This window comes from Vidua chalybeata, chromosome 2 (genome assembly GCF_026979565.1).
Source record: "Vidua chalybeata isolate OUT-0048 chromosome 2, bVidCha1 merged haplotype, whole genome shotgun sequence".
NCBI lineage: Eukaryota > Metazoa > Chordata > Aves > Passeriformes > Viduidae > Vidua > Vidua chalybeata.
Window position 1 is genome coordinate 87,518,983 of NC_071531.1, and position 16,998 is coordinate 87,535,980.

General features: G+C 39.4%; 1 protein-coding gene across 3 annotated transcripts in view; it reads left to right on the forward strand.

Moving 5' to 3' along the window:
• Positions 1–14,125, forward strand: part of ELMOD1 (ELMO domain containing 1) — a 46,527-nt gene extending 32,402 nt beyond the window's left edge. For 2 of the 3 annotated variants that reach the window (XM_053936466.1, XM_053936465.1), the window contains 7 exons: positions 3,018–3,147; positions 6,255–6,388; positions 7,590–7,658; positions 7,946–7,969; positions 10,013–10,063; positions 11,570–11,703; positions 12,540–14,125. In XM_053936466.1, the coding sequence (XP_053792441.1) occupies positions 3,018–3,147; positions 6,255–6,388; positions 7,590–7,658; positions 7,946–7,969; positions 10,013–10,063; positions 11,570–11,703; positions 12,540–12,712 (715 nt within the window). In that variant the 3' untranslated portion in view covers positions 12,713–14,125. The remainder of the gene's footprint in view (positions 1–3,017; positions 3,148–6,254; positions 6,389–7,589; positions 7,659–7,945; positions 7,970–10,012; positions 10,064–11,569; positions 11,704–12,539) is intronic. The other variant, XM_053936467.1, reaches the window with a different exon arrangement.
• Positions 14,126–16,998: the final 2,873 nt, after the last annotated feature.

Below are 16,998 nucleotides of genomic sequence, written 5' to 3' on the forward strand. Positions count from 1 at the left end.
CAGAGACTTGAAATTTCCTGGGGTAAGGACAAGGGGACGTGTCATACTGTATGTGTTTCTGCAAATCTGTATGCCGTCATTTTTGTTAATGTGGCATCTTTGCAGAGCTGAACTAGCATGCCAGGGCTGCTTGCACTGGCTGTTCTTGAAGGCTGTGGGCTTCTGTGATCTAAAGAGGAGAAGGCATCCCACAGTAATTTTCCTTTATCAACGCCTCTCAGCTAAGTGTGTATCTTTAGCAGTAGGAGCAAACAGGTTGAATAACCTGGTGCTGATGTGCAGTCTACACTAACTATGGAAGCAGACATAGAATCACAGAAAGGCTTGGGTTGGGAGGGAGCTTAACTATGATCTAGTTCCCTTGCTCCAGTTTTGGACTTGCCTCCATCTGGTGGAGCACCTGGAATTGAGTATGGTGGCAGTGCAAGCCCAGGTACGTTGCTCCTGTGCTCTGAGAACAGCCACAGCCAGCACCAGGATGGCAAGGAGGAGGTGTGGGACATCAGCACCTCACCCACATCCTGTGTTTGGCAAGAACAATAAAGCATTAATCAAAAGGAAAGGGGGGAATCTAATTTGACTGCCACCCCCTCACCCAAATAACATTGTGTGGAGCTTTTGACTGCCTTTACATAAAGTGCAAAAATGGTTTACTTTGAATGTGTTGTGTACCTTGTATCTTAAAAACATGTATTTTTTAATATAAAATTACTCTGCTTTGTCACAGCCTGTGTTCTGCTGCTCTAAACTGAGGCTATAAAGAAGTTAAAAACATTATGGCTGTGATTTAGTGATACTCTACAGCAATTCACAGTCTGTCAGGCTTTTCAGCTTTCTTTGAAATGCAGCCTTTCTGTAAAATTGGAGGCTATAGCTAGTGAAGCATGTTAAAAAAAAAAAAGAAAAAACCAAAAATCCCTCAAAAAAGAAACAGCAAAGAATGGAAAATACTGTGGAAGCTTTCCTGTCTCAAAGGGTTATAGCTTCAAATGGGATAAAATTGCAGCTTGAGAAATGGATTAATACTGACCTCTCTGATTCTGTAGATTAACCGTGGAATCATTTAAGTTAGAAAAGGTTTAAAACTCTGAAGTCCAACAGTTAACCCAGCACTGCCAAATGCACCACTAATCTGTTTCCCTAAGTGCCACATCTACATGTCTTTTAGATACCTCCAGGGATAATGACACTACTTCTTTCCTGCAGCCTGTTTCAGGGCTTGACAACACTTTTGGTTAAGGAAATTCTCCCTAATATCCAACTTAAACATTTTCTGGGGCAACTTGAGGCCATTTCCTCTTGTCCTATCACTTGTTACCTGGAAGAAGAGATCAACCCACACCAGGCTACACCCTCCTGTTAGCGAGTTGTAGAGAGTGATGAGGTCTCCCCTGAGCCTCCTTTTCTCCAGTCTAAACACCCCCAGCTCCCTCAGCTGATCCTCACAGGACTTGTGCTCCAGACCCTTTCCCAGCTCTGTTACCCTTCTCTGGACACGCTCCAGCCCCTCAATGTCTTTCTTGTAATGGGGGACTCAGTGCTTTGCCTTGCTGAATCTCATACAATTGGCCTTGGTCCATGGATCCAGCCAGCCCAGATTCCCCTACAGGGTCTTCCTGCCCTCCAGCAGATGAACACTCCCATCCAACTTGGTATCAGCTGCAAACTGACTGAGAGTGCACTTGATCCTCTCATCCAGGTCATTGATAAAGATATTAATCAGAACTGGTCCCAAACTGATCCCTGGAGATTGCCACTAGTGACCAGCCCCCACCTGGATGTAACTGCATTCCCTACCACCCTCAGACAGTTTTTTACCCAGTGAACAGTGCACCTACCCAAGCCATGAGCAGCCAGCTCCAGTAGAATGCTGAGGAAAACAGTGTCAAAAGCCTTAGTAAAGTTCAGGAAGAAAACATCCACATCCTTTCCCTCATCCTAGGCAGGTCACCTTGCCATAGGGGGAGATCAGTTTAGACAAGAAGGACTTGCCTCAAAAGATAAGCAGTGAAAACCCTTATGTTCAGAAAATTTAAGAGTATTACAGAATAAACAAAATGTTTCAGTGTATCAAGCACGACGGGCAAGGAACCTGTGCAGCTTAATATCAGTGCAGCCTGTGTTCCACAGAGAAATAGGGGTGCACACTTAGCTTGCCCTCCAAATTCATACTAGATGTTCAATATTTTTAGACACTATTAGATATTAAAGGGCTTATTCCCATATATAAGCAAATATTTCTATGAGCATGGCAGTTGCATACTGCATGACTTATATTTTGTATTATAAAATCTTAATGTAAAGCTGTTGTTTAGTGCAGAGTTTTCTTTCTTTTTTTTTTTTTTTTTTTTGAGTTTGGGTTAGGGTTTTTGAGGGTAGTTATTTCATGTGTGTTGGGTTTGGTTTTTTGATGATGCACCAGAAAATGTAAAAAGGAAACACAAAAATCTGCATTATAATGAAAAGAGAACCATTGTGATGATTCTTAACATGAGACAAAAGCCAAATCTGCCTAGAGGCAGATCTTTGAAACTATATTACTTCAGGGTTTTGGCTTCTTTGTGCTAGCTTTAGTGGCACAGAAGCAAAACAATTATTTTTAGCTTTTTGCTGAGTTTTCTTTCCCCCCTCAGCCTTTTTCAAGTTCACATCTCTGATCCCAGGGAATTGTTTGAGAAGCTGTCATTGGAATGAAGAGAAAGATTCAGTACTGTGCTTGTTATAGGCATTCAATGCTGCTGTGTATAGTTATAATGTGATTTCAATGTGAAAAGTCACTGTTCAAGGTTTTAAAAAATCCCAGATATTATCATCTAAGGAAGGCACTAAATGAGACTATGCCCTTCATAATGCCTTCTTTAATGTAATATTGATCTCTTGGAAATTACCCTGTTGCAACTGAAGTGTTAGACTATCAGTTCATGGATGTCATGTGTATTGGCCGCGTGCGTACACGGCAGTGCTGTTTCATGGCTGTACGTGATTGAGTTGGAATATTTTGCTCCCCCCACCCTCAGGTTGGGAGTGTCTCTTCAGGCATGCCTGCTGCAGATTGTGGGCTACAGAAATCTCATTGCAGAGGTCGAGAAGCTGCGCCGAGAGGCGTACGATTCGGAGAATCCACAACACGAGGAAATGCTGCTGAAGGTAGGCACTGAAGAGGTGCTTAGAGGGCATCCTTTATTCATGTCAGCTCCCAAGTCTGCTTCATAAACCTCTGTGAAACATCAAGAGCTGTTGTCACGTTCCCCCATCTTGTACCTGTTTTAGGATAAGACTACACAGCATTATAATCTGGTCTGGATGGTGTAACACCTGCCAAGCAAGCAGCTCACTCCCTGGCTGATAAATGCATTTCCCTTGGCTGGACTATATCTAGGCACTGGATAACGCAGGTCTTAGAGCACAGAGCTGTTATCTGCAGTGAGCTCTGGAAAAGTAGCTTTATGTCCTACTTCATTACACCTTTCTCCAACACAAGAAGGGTATTTTTCTCTATTAGCCAAATTACAAATTTGTTTCTTCAATGTCTTGTATTTTTGAGGGCAATGTCTATGTGTACCAATGGCAAACATCTATTTTTTATTATGTGGAATGGAAGAGTGGGAGTTCACTTACACATTTATAGTTGCCAAATGTATTTTCAAGTGGAAACAAAATGAAACTATTCTTTAGATAACACATGCAGAGTTAGGAAAACCATAACAATTGGGTTTTATACTTCCTTCATGCTTTCAAGAAAGCCTTGCACTGGAGCAGATAATAAAAGCAATTTTTCTATTCTGAAGCCATAATCAGTGGAAGAGCTAGAGGGTTCTTATATTAGAAAGAAATTGATGAAAAAATAAAGATTCTGGAAAAGAGTCTAATAGCAAGCCCTGATCCTGATCCTGGTTTAACCGTAGCTATTGCAAGATGCTTCAGAGAAATGCCAAGAAACACAGAATAAGTGATAGTGAGCTTATTGGCTATAAGAAAAATGCCTTCTTAGAGAATTTTCAGAGTTCTTATAAAAACATACTACCTGTTTGATTGGGGGGTTTTCTTTTTCAATTTAAGACAAAAATACTGAAGACTTTAATGATACCAGATGATGATGAAGATATCTTCCATGCTGTGGATTGCAGTGCAAAGCTTTGCACAAGTTACAGTGAGAGCTTCTGGAAATTTTACCATAATTGGTCTTCCAAAAATTCCAGTAGGCATATTATACAAGGGCTGTCAGATGCAAGTATCTACTTCTAAAAATGCCTCAGATGGTCAGGGTTCCTGTTGGAGTCTGGAAAGCTGCCTTTAAGGTTTGCCCGCTGATGGGAGGTGGGAGTCTCCCCAAGGAATGGTCCAAATCCTGAGCTGCCCTGAAGGAGTGTTCTAACCATCAGGTAGACTCGGGCAGATAGACTCCTCTTGTCCAAGTCCTGCCCCTGTGCAGCCAAATGCACAAAGTTATGGGAGTAGAGTGAGTTTTAACTAAAGAGACACACAGATTTACCCATTGAGGAAGCCTGTGTCTTGCAGGTGGGAAATCCAGGTGGCAACCTACAGCGTTGGTCCCTGAAAATACCAGGCACCTCACTGCAGATTAAAGAGGGCCTTTGGCTCCAGGAAAGCATCCTTAAATACCCCAAATACATAATACCCCAAAAAGCATCTACATTGCCCAGAGAGCAAGCAGGGTCTGGGGATGGGATCATAGGTGAGAAGAACCAAGGAGCTGGCTGTAGTCTCCCGACACCATCCAGCCTGTGAGGGCAAGGTCCTGAGAATCATGTCAGCAATGATGTGTGGTCATGGAAGTGCTTTAAAAACATAATTGCATGAGCATAAAAGCAGAATGGAAACTGAGCATTTGTCTGAGGAGAGATTAAACAGTGCAGTTTGTGCAACATTATGCAAACTCAGAATGTTGAGAAAAGTATCAGTTTCACCTAAGTATTAGCACTTGTTTACAGCAGATGTTGTACTTTTGCAAATGTCAAATGGAAATATGTCCAAGGGTTGAATTCATTTTCCAATCCTTGCTGTGGAAGAATAGTCTGGTTGGTTTTCATTCCTTCTAGATACTCTGCTAAGTGATCTCTGCAGTGGGCAATTCAGGTTCCTAATGGCTATCATTTATTCATGTTTACCAGGAGAGCACTTTATGAATGAGAGAAAGATTAACTTAATGTGATTGTACTAATGATTAATACTGTATTTACTGCTGATGGATGAACACTGGTTTAAGCAATGATGCTTTATGCAGTCATTACAAAGTGAAATCATTAAAGTTTTAACCTTCCCAGGGCACTTAATTTTAAATGCAGTTAGAATTGCTAAAATTAAAACAATTTCTGGTTTTATTTGGGAAATGTGCACACAGTTCTTTCCCTTTGGTAGGCTTTGTCTAAGTGATTTTCTTGAGGGTGTACTCACCAATTCATGACTGGTGATTAATGCACTTTCTTAATTTTAAATTCTGATTTCTTAGTTCACTTCAGAAAGGGTGAGTTTGTAATATGGCACATGAGGTGTGCATAAAGGTATGTATTTGTCATATGTCAATTTAGGCTGCTTTTAGGATCATAGCAACATGATATTTAGGCACTAAAGTTGCTGGACCAGTGCAGTTAAATGAATTTATTCCAGCTGATGATCTGGCTCGTTAAATCACTTCAGACATTTCTTTATGTGAGATCAATGAATGATCCTTCCCTTAGTTAAATATGATGGTGCACATGCTATCCTTGTATGGATTCTTTTTTTATGTTCTCCAATTTGCTTTTCAACACTGTGGTAGCCAAGTCAGGTCTCTTGATTTATAACCTTTCCAGAGACTTGCAAAAGATGCCAGAGAAAAGATTGCTGCAGAGCCTCAGGGACTCAAAGCTGCTCTGCTGCTCTGTCAGTGATTTACAACCAAATTCCAGCCCATTCCTGTCTCTATGCTTATGGAGGCAGACACCACCTCGATGCACAAAGCATGAGCAAAACAGGTCTTTGTGTGAGATATTAGAGCAGCTGTGATAAGGTTAGAAGGGCCTTGTAGGGCTGAAATGTCTGCAATACTTCAGAGCAGTTTGGGATTTCCCCCCACAGACACACATCCAGAGGAACTTAATTTGATTTTGTGTTTGGGTTGCTGGGATAGCAATGCAGTTATGTTACTGCAGTTGTCTGTTCAGTGATCAGAATTTAGCTTGGTTTAAAAAGAGGGGGAAAAAAAAGCTCTACTGTGTGGAAACTTAATTATGTTTTACCTGTAATCTTCCTAGTTGTGGAAGTGCTTGAAGCCGAATTCGCCACTGAAAGCTCGGATTTCGAAGCAGTGGTGTGAAATTGGTTTCCAAGGTGACGATCCTAAAACAGACTTTAGAGGAATGGGTCTTCTGGGCTTATATAACTTGGTGTAAGTATGTCCCTCTGCAGATGGGTTTACGTGTGTCTGAAATCATGAAAAGCAGCATTACTTGCAGATTTTAGCAAATCTGTGGGAATAATTTATAAAAGTGCTAGGGACTTAATATTAAGCAAATGAAAGAATTTATTTGATAGCTGTATTTTTGGAGTGTTTCTCTTCTCAAAGGGGTCTCCTTTCTTTCAGTATTCCTAATTCAACCTTGTAATACCACTTGCTAAGCCCTTTTTTTAGTTTCTCTGTGACATAGCAAGTTAGCACTCTCGTCCTACCAGAAAGAAGTGTAAAGTATATTTTCACCAGTATCTAGATATCCTTAAATAAAATGCCCTGGAAGTATGTAGGTGGGAGGGTTATGTTACTGCTCAGCTGCTTTCTTTGGGATTTTCATGCTGAATTCTTAAGCAAAACACTTGATATGCAGTCGCCAATGGCAGACTTAGGTAGTTTGACTATGGCTTCAATTTCTGTCCCTATTCAGGCAGTGAGTTTACATCACTTTTTCCTTTTAACTCATGCACACCAGGTGTTAATGCCATAGCTGTGCTTTGTAATTTGGGAATTGACTAATGCCTGTTGTTTTTTCCAGCCCTTGTATTTGCTGCATGCAGTTACATAACTTAGAAACATTTGGTAAAATAACTTCTCCTTATGAGGTGAAAAATAAGTGTTTTCTGCTTTTACAGATTGAAGGACATAAATCATCCTCTGTCCGTATGTTGTTCCCTAGTAAATCTCAGCTGAGAATCTGGACTCTTGACTCTGGCTTTGAACTTCCATTTGAAATTAATCCCTACCATGTATTTAATTTCTTAGTCTTCTGTGATGACTCTTATCTTGCTTAATGAATCTGCCAGATCAAGAAGCCTGAACTGCTGTCTCTTGAGCTCAGCACTTGACATGCTCCAGTCATAAACAACTGATTTTTTATAGGGTGGGTAGAAAGGAGACTCTGGTAATGCACATTCACTAAACTCATATAGGAGTGCACTTGGAGGCTGCTTTAATCTTCCAGTTTGGGGGTCTGAGTGGCAGTTTAATGAGTTTAACACATCAGATGCTACTCATACTCATGCTACTGTGTGACACATGCCTTTAAAAAAGTGTGTATAGATAGCTTAGTATGATTTCAGATGCTTTTTTTTGGTTTTGTTTTTTTAAAACAATTCACCCTGAACATATATGTTTGCAGGTATTTTGCTGAATGGGACACTGAGATAGCTCAGCAAGTTCTCACTGATTCTCTTCACCCTAAATACAGGTAATGCTTGAGACCAGAAACAATAGCTTGAGAGAGCGCTCTGCTGGCTCTCTTTGAGGAAGGGGGCTGGGTTTTTTCTCTTTGTTAGGCATATCCTTGGGTATTGCCATACACTGTCTGTTTTAAAGTACTGATCCTGAAAGTTGATCAGGTGCAAGAGGCAAACTTGTATTCTGAATCTTGGAAATAGTTAAATTTAGTGTTAAATGTTTTCACTTCTGATCTTAAATTATTTTTGTGGTTTTATTTACATTTATTTTAATTTGTTTGTGTTTTTCCATATAAAGGGAAGTCACTAAGAAGGAACTAAGGTATTTTTTTTTCTTTTTTCTAAGTTTTCTGAGAAATGTAAATAAAGATTGAACTACAGTTTGGTGTGTTATAAAGTCTTTGTTGCAACACTGGGAGAGCCATATTCTTTCCTCTAGAGTTGATCCAAACTGGGCAGTGGAACACTGGGTACATATGAACATGCTTATATATCAAAAATTGAAATCCACCTTGCTTGATATACTTAAAGTGACTGACTTGATAATCATAAGTAGTCTAGGCCAAATATTTATTAGCAGAGCTGAAAAGCCCCTTTATTTATATTCACATACTCTCTCTACCTTGACTAATGATGGTTCCAATGTGGCTACTCCATTGTCCTGACTGTTGAGAGATCAGCTACTTTCAAGTGTCACAAACTGTGTTGTAGATAATTTGTCAATAAGAGACTCCATAATTATTGGGGAGTGGAGGCCACTTAGCCAGTTACACAGAAATCAGTTGCCTTAAAAGACATTTTTCTTCTGCCAGGAATGTTAGGTATCCATAAAACTGGTTCACACCTAAATCCTGAAGCTTTTGATCTCCTCAGGGTTCTTGGGGGTTTTTTTTGTTGAGTTCCTAATGGTAATTCTGTGACAAAAAGCCCTTGGAACATATTAATGTGCTTCATTTGCATGTTTGATTACCAAGGGCAGTCTTGGAGTGCAGTGTGAGCATGTGCAATTTCTATGCCTAGACAGAGCACTCAGTAGAAGACAGATGCTGCAGGTGGTGCCCATGGTGAACTTCTTGATGCAATTGCTTAGCAGCTGTGCTGTTTTCTGATGGGATCATGATCAATGGATTTTCTATCTCAGTTGAACTCTTTCACTTTACCCATCCTATGTGTGCCACTCTTATTATTCAGTCTTTACTTGGGGTTTTCTAACTGGTGTTACACCACAGCCTACAAAGATGGTTCAGATTTTAGAGGATGAGCAAAGAATCATGTATTCCTGTATGCAAAGCTATTTAGGAACGTCAGCTCCTAAATGTCCTCATGCACATCAGCTAGTAACCCTCAGGTTACAATGGGTATGAATCTGTTACTATCTTAAGTAAATAATAACAATTTTTATATAGTATATTTACATGAAACTTAGGGAATTATTTTTAGTGTAATATATACTTACTGAAGTTCAAGAATAGTCTAAGAACAGTCTGAGAACAATGCTTTCACACATAGCTGTCTATAATTTGGGACCTAAAACTTGCAAACTTGGATTTGCCTTACTAGGCCAAAACTCCCACAGCCATGTCAATGTTGTAGGCCCCTGGTTAGGTCAGTTCCGTGCCTGCCTTTAGTTAGTTTTAAATGCAGGCAGTGATTTTTGCTAAACTTGCTCATTCCAGTAGACTCAAACCTGGTTAGTGGGATGTTGGCTGACTGGCTGGATCACACAGCTCTTTTAAATCGCTGAAGAGCTGAAATTTAGTTTAAAATCAATCTGTTCCCTAACTAATTTTATTTTAAGGGAGGCATCTTCTGTGTCCTTGAAAAGCACTGCATTATTGTGCCAAATAATAGGAAACACTGTTCCCTTCTTTGGCTATTGAGTGATTTCTAATTTGGCCAGTCATAAAAGCTTACTGTCACAGGAGTATTTTCATGTTTGCTGCCTCAGGTGAATCATGCCTCATCACCAGTGATGACTATCACGAATATCTCTGAAAGCACAAAAAAGCTAAAACCATCTTTGATTAGTTAAATGTAATTTCAACTTCTTGTACAGCTCGAGCTTAACTGAAGTGGATCACCTTTGTGGTCAGTTTAGAAAACAATGGGCTTTTCTGAGAGCATTGACATAGGTGAATTTTGTAATGGTGAGACAAGTTTGCTGGAAATGCTCTAAAGCAGTTACCCATTTCAAGTCTGTTTTTATCAATCCATTCAGCCAGGAGTTTTAAATGGGATTAGCCATGTAAAAGAAGATAAATATCATGTTCAATCAATATTATAACATCAGAGAAGTTGAAAGAAAATGTTTGTCAGTTAGTAATGTTTGGCAATATCTGGATTTTAACTATTTTTTCTTCCTCAGCCAACTTAGCAAAGCTGAATGGGAGAAGAAAAAGTTTGATAAGGCAATTGGGTAAGTTTAAAGACCTTTTTTAATTTGCTACAAACACAGCAGGTAACAATGATGCTGTATATTTGAGGGAGAAAAGGTGTTTCCTAGTTATTTTTTAAAGGAAATTTCTGTGAGCATATGTACATCTGCCATATCTTGATTTTGATCAAAGATTACAGGAGAAACAATTCAAATTACGTTCAGAAAAAAATAACCCAAAAATTTTGTAGCAAGGAAAAGTTTTCTCTTTGTGCTATATATAGTGTGATGATTAATATCTGTTCAATTCTTCTTAGTACATGACATGATCAAGTTTCACTTCTTGCTGTCAAAGCCAGGTTCAGAACTGCTTTTAGGAAAATATAATAGCAAAGAAATAGTACTGAGGGTTTTTTCTTCTTTAACAGTGGGTTTGGTATAACTGCATTGTTCATGGAAATGGAACGGGATGTTCCTTCCGAATGTATCTAAAAATCTGTAATACAAGATTTTACTGCCCATATTTAATTTTTCTGTGAAACTTGCAATTAGGCCACATGCTGAAGTTAACTTCTGGACTTCTGATTTGGTTTTTTTCCTCCTGAAATGAAAAAAAAAAAAAAAAAAAAAAAAAAAAAAAAAAAAAAAAAAAAAGTTAAAGAAAAAGATAGAGGTTGAAAAAATACCCAAGGCAGTCTAGAGAAGACCTCTGTCTTTAGCTGAGAAAAAATTTCAATCGCTGAATATCCAAACATGTTTGCTTTTATGACTAAATGTCTGTGTGAGTCTTTATGTGCTGTCTTGGGAAATAGTCATGGCTAGAAATGTCAAGTTCTTTATGCAACAGCCTTACAAATTAACTTCCACTTTCTAAGTTTTGTTGTGCTTAAATATACTTCACTCGTTGATATCTCCTAGCGGGACAGAGTTTGCTTAATGAGTCTGATTTTCTTGTTTCTGTTTCCAGCATGCTTTGATTTAGGATTTTGCCTGTTTTCTAGCTTTTATCTCTAGTTCTCTTTTAGGGAGAAATTAGAGGTGACTTGGCTGGATCTTTTTCACAAGCTTTTTAGCCAAATGAATGTCTTTATAGGACAGGCTGTTGAAGCATGATGTTCCTAACTATGGGTAATGAGTTCCAGTGGGAATTCCAGCAGTTAAAAATAACAAATGATGGGTCACCCTGCAGCCACGGCCACCGTGTGGAGTCCTTGCCCTGTTTCAGAGGCAAGTGCAGGAGCACAAGGACGTCTCTGCTTGTGCTTATTTTGTAGGCTTATTTTCAGCCTGTTCTACTGAAAAGGCTGGCACAGTGATGAAACTCCTGTTTTTACTGTGACCATGTATTTCCCAAGGGAAATGCTGTACAAAGCATGCAGAATAAATGTTTTCCTTGCTTTGCACCCCACACACACCTTGGAAACTCACAAAGGAGAGAATTAATAAATCTCAGTAACATGAAATCTGCAACGTCAGGGTCATCCGTGTTCCTGAAAACGTGATGAAAGAAGGTGAACTCTCAACAAAAGTTGCTGCTTTTCCTTACAGCTACTCTTTTGCCATCGTGGGCATTAACATAACAGACCTTGCATACAACCTGCTTGTGAGTGGGGCTCTGAAGACCCATTTCTACAATGTTGCTCCAGAAGCACCAACGCTCACCCACTTTCAGCAGACATTCTGTAAGTGCTGGATGTGAGTGTGGGGCAAGGGGTGGAAATGCATAATTGGTACTCTGCTAACATACTACTGCCCATAGTTTAAAAAAAGAAATAAAGTCTTCTGACACAGCATGGAGACTGTGCTCTCCTGTCTAGGATGCTTGGATTCAGCTCTTAAGCTGTGATGGAGGCCACTACCAAACCAAGGTGTAAAACAAATAAAGAAACACAAACAAAAAAAATGCACTAAGCACCTTACCAAGTGACCTTCCTGTTTTTTAAATAATAAGAAGAAAAGCAAATGTGCTTTAAGGAGTGTCTGAATATTGTTTCCCCTTAAATCCAACTGTCATATGATACTTGCATCTACATTCTAGTGTTCCTCCCCATCCTTCAGCAGAGTTGCAGCTCCAATGCCAAAATAATGTTTCGACAGCTCTTTCCCCTGTATTTGAGCATCCCTGCTACAGCAGAGACCTGCTGTTCATCTTTGCACAGTGGGAGTAATACTTCTAATATTTTCCAATGTGTAGGCAAGGAACTGATAATGAGCACTTGCAGCATCTTTCCCTGTTTTTACACTCCCTGGTTTTATGTTTCAATTTGTGAATCCATATGTCAAGATGACTAGTGACTTCTTGTGTTTATTGTGAGATATTCTGCCTGTGTGTGTAATATTCATTCAATTTTGGCATTGTCCAGAATAGGTTTAGTCTTGTTCCTGCCCAGTGTCATGAGGTGTCAGATCTCAGTGAGCAGGATTCTCTGTGCAGATCATAATTATTAATTCCAAGCTACTTTCTAATTTTATATGTCATCTTTGCATGCAGTATTTATCTCTTCTTCCTGTTTTGTAGGTTACTTAATGCACGAATTCCACAAATTCTGGATTGATGAGGATCCGCTGGACATAATGGAATTCAATCGTGTCAGGGAGAAATTTTACAAGCGAATCTTGAGACAGCTTCAGAACCCAGAGATGGCTCTGTGTCCTCATTTTGCTGCATCAGAAAGTTTAATCAATATGTAGTTACTGAGTTGATTTAATTTGGAAGCACCGTCTCACTCTTGGTTTAGATCACTGTTAGACCATCACTAGCATACTGAATGACCATGGCAATCGTGTGCATGTTTTTGGCGCAGTGTTCATCTATTTTTGTCACATGATCCCCTTATGCTTCTCGTGTTGGGGATTTTCATTTTAAATGGGTGCTCATATTGCCTCATTATGCAGTGTTACCTTCTGAATTGATGTCCAGATATCAGAGTTTTTCTATTTTTTTAGATTTTCCTCATAATTCAGCATTGACAATTGAATTGTATTTATCTAGCAGTGTTTTTGTATATGTGGAATAAGTAGCCGGATCTTGTATTGTGAAAGCTTTTTAACTTCTTGGTGTCTTTTAAGATAACTACTGGCATTTCAAGCAAAATATATGTTTGGACCTCATCTAGAAGATAATGCAATTTAATCTAATTCAGACAAACACATTAAAGTCCAATTTTCTCCATGCAACCATTATATGCTTAATGCAAAATTAATGAGGCTTATGAGATACAAGTTTCAGTGAGAAGAGTTTATGCAGAATTACAATCAAATGCATGAATACCAAATGATCTGGTGATGCTAACACAGTGAGATGTGAACACATTCACAACTAACAGATACTGGCAGAGGCCAAAAGTTATAACATCAGGCTGTTGTCACCTACACCACCATGCTAAAGCATGGTCTAGATTCCTGCACATTCCTTTGGATAAACAGAGTGCTTTGTGTCACATGTTGGAAGGCAACATGATTTGGTCACGTGGTGCTTGGTGAATTCAGGGAAGCAAAAATATGTATCTTTTCTTTGAACTGCTGAAAATGTTGCTTTGGTTGTTAATTCAGTTCCTAAGAGCTGGGAGAAATAATTGGTTAGAAGGTCTAGAACAAAACTGCTTGTGTTTCCCAGACTACTTATAAAAAAAATTCAAAATGGCAAACTGCCTTTTTTCTAAAACCATAAATGAATAAAAGTGTTTGACACTAAGATTGTGTAGTATAATGAACAACATCTACCATGGCATTTCATACCCCATGGTATTTTTTACCTTCTAAGCAATCAATTTTAGTATTATATGTTTGTGTAAATCACTTGCATATGGAGATTAAATTGAGTAGTGTCCAACTACTTGTGAATATATGAATAAATAATACATCATTCTAAACTGAAGCACTGTGGGTTTTATTTCTGGGTTATGCAATAATACAGAGAGAAAATGTTTTATTTAATGGATCGGGTAAAATGGGTTGTAACAGCTCTGTGGTATTCCTGAGGATGAAGTGTGATTGCAGCTTCTTTAAATAAGGTGCTTTATATCATTTTAGTTACTGCTTGGGCCATCACTTTATTTAACAAAAATAAATAAAGAAATGGGAGTACTTCAACTTCCTAGGAAACTCCTTGAGTTAAAGCTGTCTCATTTCTTTGCTAAAATGTAAGCTGGGGCTCAGGACTTCTCTACACGGCTGGAAACTCGCACTCATGGAGTTAATCAGCAGAATTTTATGGGTGTTGCAATAATTAGTCTTATAATTTGGAAATATGGAACTGGAAATATTAGCATTTGCATATTTTGCATGAGAATACAAGGAATAAAAACTATGCATGTTCAACTTAATACCATTGATTTTGGAAAGTGGTTATTTATAGCCATTAGGTCTCAAGGACTTTGTTGTGTGACTCTTGCAACCTAAAATAGGTTTCTAGTAACAGGTTATTTTCATTGTTTTCAGTTTTTAGGCTCTCTCTTTCTTTCCTTGCCCCACTCTGATTTAAATATCATCTGCAATTTATTAGGTTACACTGGTTTACTTTTAATACTCTGCAGTTCATGAAATTGCGGGGGAGGGGGGCAAGGTTCCTGCTACCTTCTTACTGCTCTGATCCTCTCAGTTGTGCCTTGTCTCAAGGTGTCAACTTCAAATAAAATCAGAAAATATCATCTGGCTCTGTGTCAGATTGTATCACTACAATCCAACTGCTTTGGGTGATTATTTTTCCTGTCTTGCAGGAAGATAGATTTAATGAAGTGAAAGTGTGAAATTCCTTCTCCTGTGAAGCCCTTGCATGCTGGTGCCTTCAAATCTTATCATCCTGCCCGCTTGTGCTTCAGCTTTGTCCTGTGACATGCTTGTTCCCAAAATCAATGTCAAACCTGGGGCAGAGAATATCCCTGGTGGGTGCCTAAAACTAGCTGGGCACTGCTGAGGGAACATGTCTGTTGGGCACTGCCTTCCTTCCTCCCCAAATATGACCTCTACCATGATACAAACCTAAGCATTTGTTTAAAAAGTTAGAATTTATGCTATCACTAGTACAGATCCAGACTGACCTGTGAGCACCTGGATGCTGCTTTCCTTATGAAGGAGAAATTTGGTGGGCGGAAGGGAAATATTAAAAAGTTGTTTCAATAAAGAAGAATCAATATTTATACTCACTGCAGAGTGCAGAATTTGGTTTAATTAAGTATAGAGAAGGTTTAGGTTGGATCTTTCCAAAGGCTTTCCACAGCTTCATGGTTGTTGCATTTCACCAGCCATCTCTCTCTCAGGTTCGTGCCTGGCCATGTTCATCTCGGGCAGCAAGTGCTTCCTGCCCAGGCTGTAAAGTAAATGGTTACCTTCTTTCTTAACAGGCAATTTTTTTCAGTCAAATAATTCACATTGGCAATGCTGTGCAGCCCAGATATTGTTTTTAAAAAGCATAGCCATGTTGTAAGTCTAAGCTGCTACTTTATTGTATAAAATTCAAGACAACATGCTGAAGTTATGCAGAATATGCATTGCTTAGAGTATGTGTTGCTTTGGGTCGGCAACTGGGTGAAAATATAACTGATGGAAGTATAATATTGGGAGATTTAATGTGTTAAATTGCAGAAGTACATACCTTGATCTCTTTAAAGCCGGGGGGGGGAAAGGGGCTGTGTAGTATTGGAGTTCTTTAATTCTGTATGCATCCTTTTATAATGGTGCCTATATTCCCCTCTGTCAGCGATTCAAGCACTTCCCATAGCACAGCATTTTCTTATCCCAGCTAATGTGTGTTTAAATTGTTACCAGGGCTCCTTCAGCAGCATCGGTGGGCACGGACTTGTCTTCTGTAACCTTGGTGCTTGGCCAGCATCTGTGGTGCTGTGCCTGGGGGGTTGATTACAGCCAGGAGGAGGAGAGCAAGTGCTACTCCAACTTCCTGACACTTTTTGGCTTGTGGCTTTTTTTTTTCTTTGAGGGAAGGAGAAATATTTTTGCTGCACTTCTATTTGGCTCTTTTGGAAGGTAGTTTTTCAAATGCTGGTGCTGGTGGTATTTCTGTGTACTATTTTTAGAAGCAAACAAGGTCTACCTTATCTATATGATTTGTCTTGGATTATTGTATCTCCTAACTATTTCCTGGAGCAGCACTGAAGCTCGATTGAAAAATTTACTGTCATTTAGAGGGTAAAGGAGATTAGTTTATTATCCTTTTTTAATGAAAGAGCAATCTTTAAAAGCACCTGTGCCCACTGTGTGCCCTGTGGGGCACAGACAGCTGGTGATGACTTAGCAGGCTGAAACACTTTGCTGCAAGCAGGGCATTTTCAGCATGTCCCCAGCTGAAATAAGTGCTGTTAGGTGCAACAGGATGTATATTAACAGAGTGCTGATGCTCAGGTTAATGAACCCAGATATGCCTCTACTGGCCCAAAGAATCACTGGTAGCATCATAATACATTGGCTTACATTATGAGGGATCATAACTTCTTTCTTAATCCCTCCCTTCATGGATTGTGATTAGCTTTTAACATGTCATTTGCTGACCTGTCCCTTTTTGTCAGAATGTGACCAGAGATTTTTGACCCTTCTACAGCAGTGACCAGCATTGCAGGGCTGTCCCCTAGTGTGGTATTGCAGATTGTTGCCATTCCTGCCCAAGCTCTAGGGGAAACCTCAATCCACAGCTCCACCACTTGGATGGATGTGACCGAGGCAGGAATCAGTTACAGCCTGGAATAGTAACTGGAGTGCAATTCGATAACTGTTAAGTTCATGTCTTTGGCAAGTGCTGTTGGGGAAATAGGGAAACTCTGTATTCACATTGGAAAATATGATAACTCTGATTATACTTCCTTCTGTCCCCCAGCTGGCTTTTAACAAGTTTGACATCATCAACATTTTGACATCATCATGACCATTTTGGCATCACAGGAAGACTCCTCTGGAACTGTGATTTTCAGAGAATTGTTCTACTTTGAATCTTGTTAACTACCCTGATTTCCACCTTTCAGTCCTCA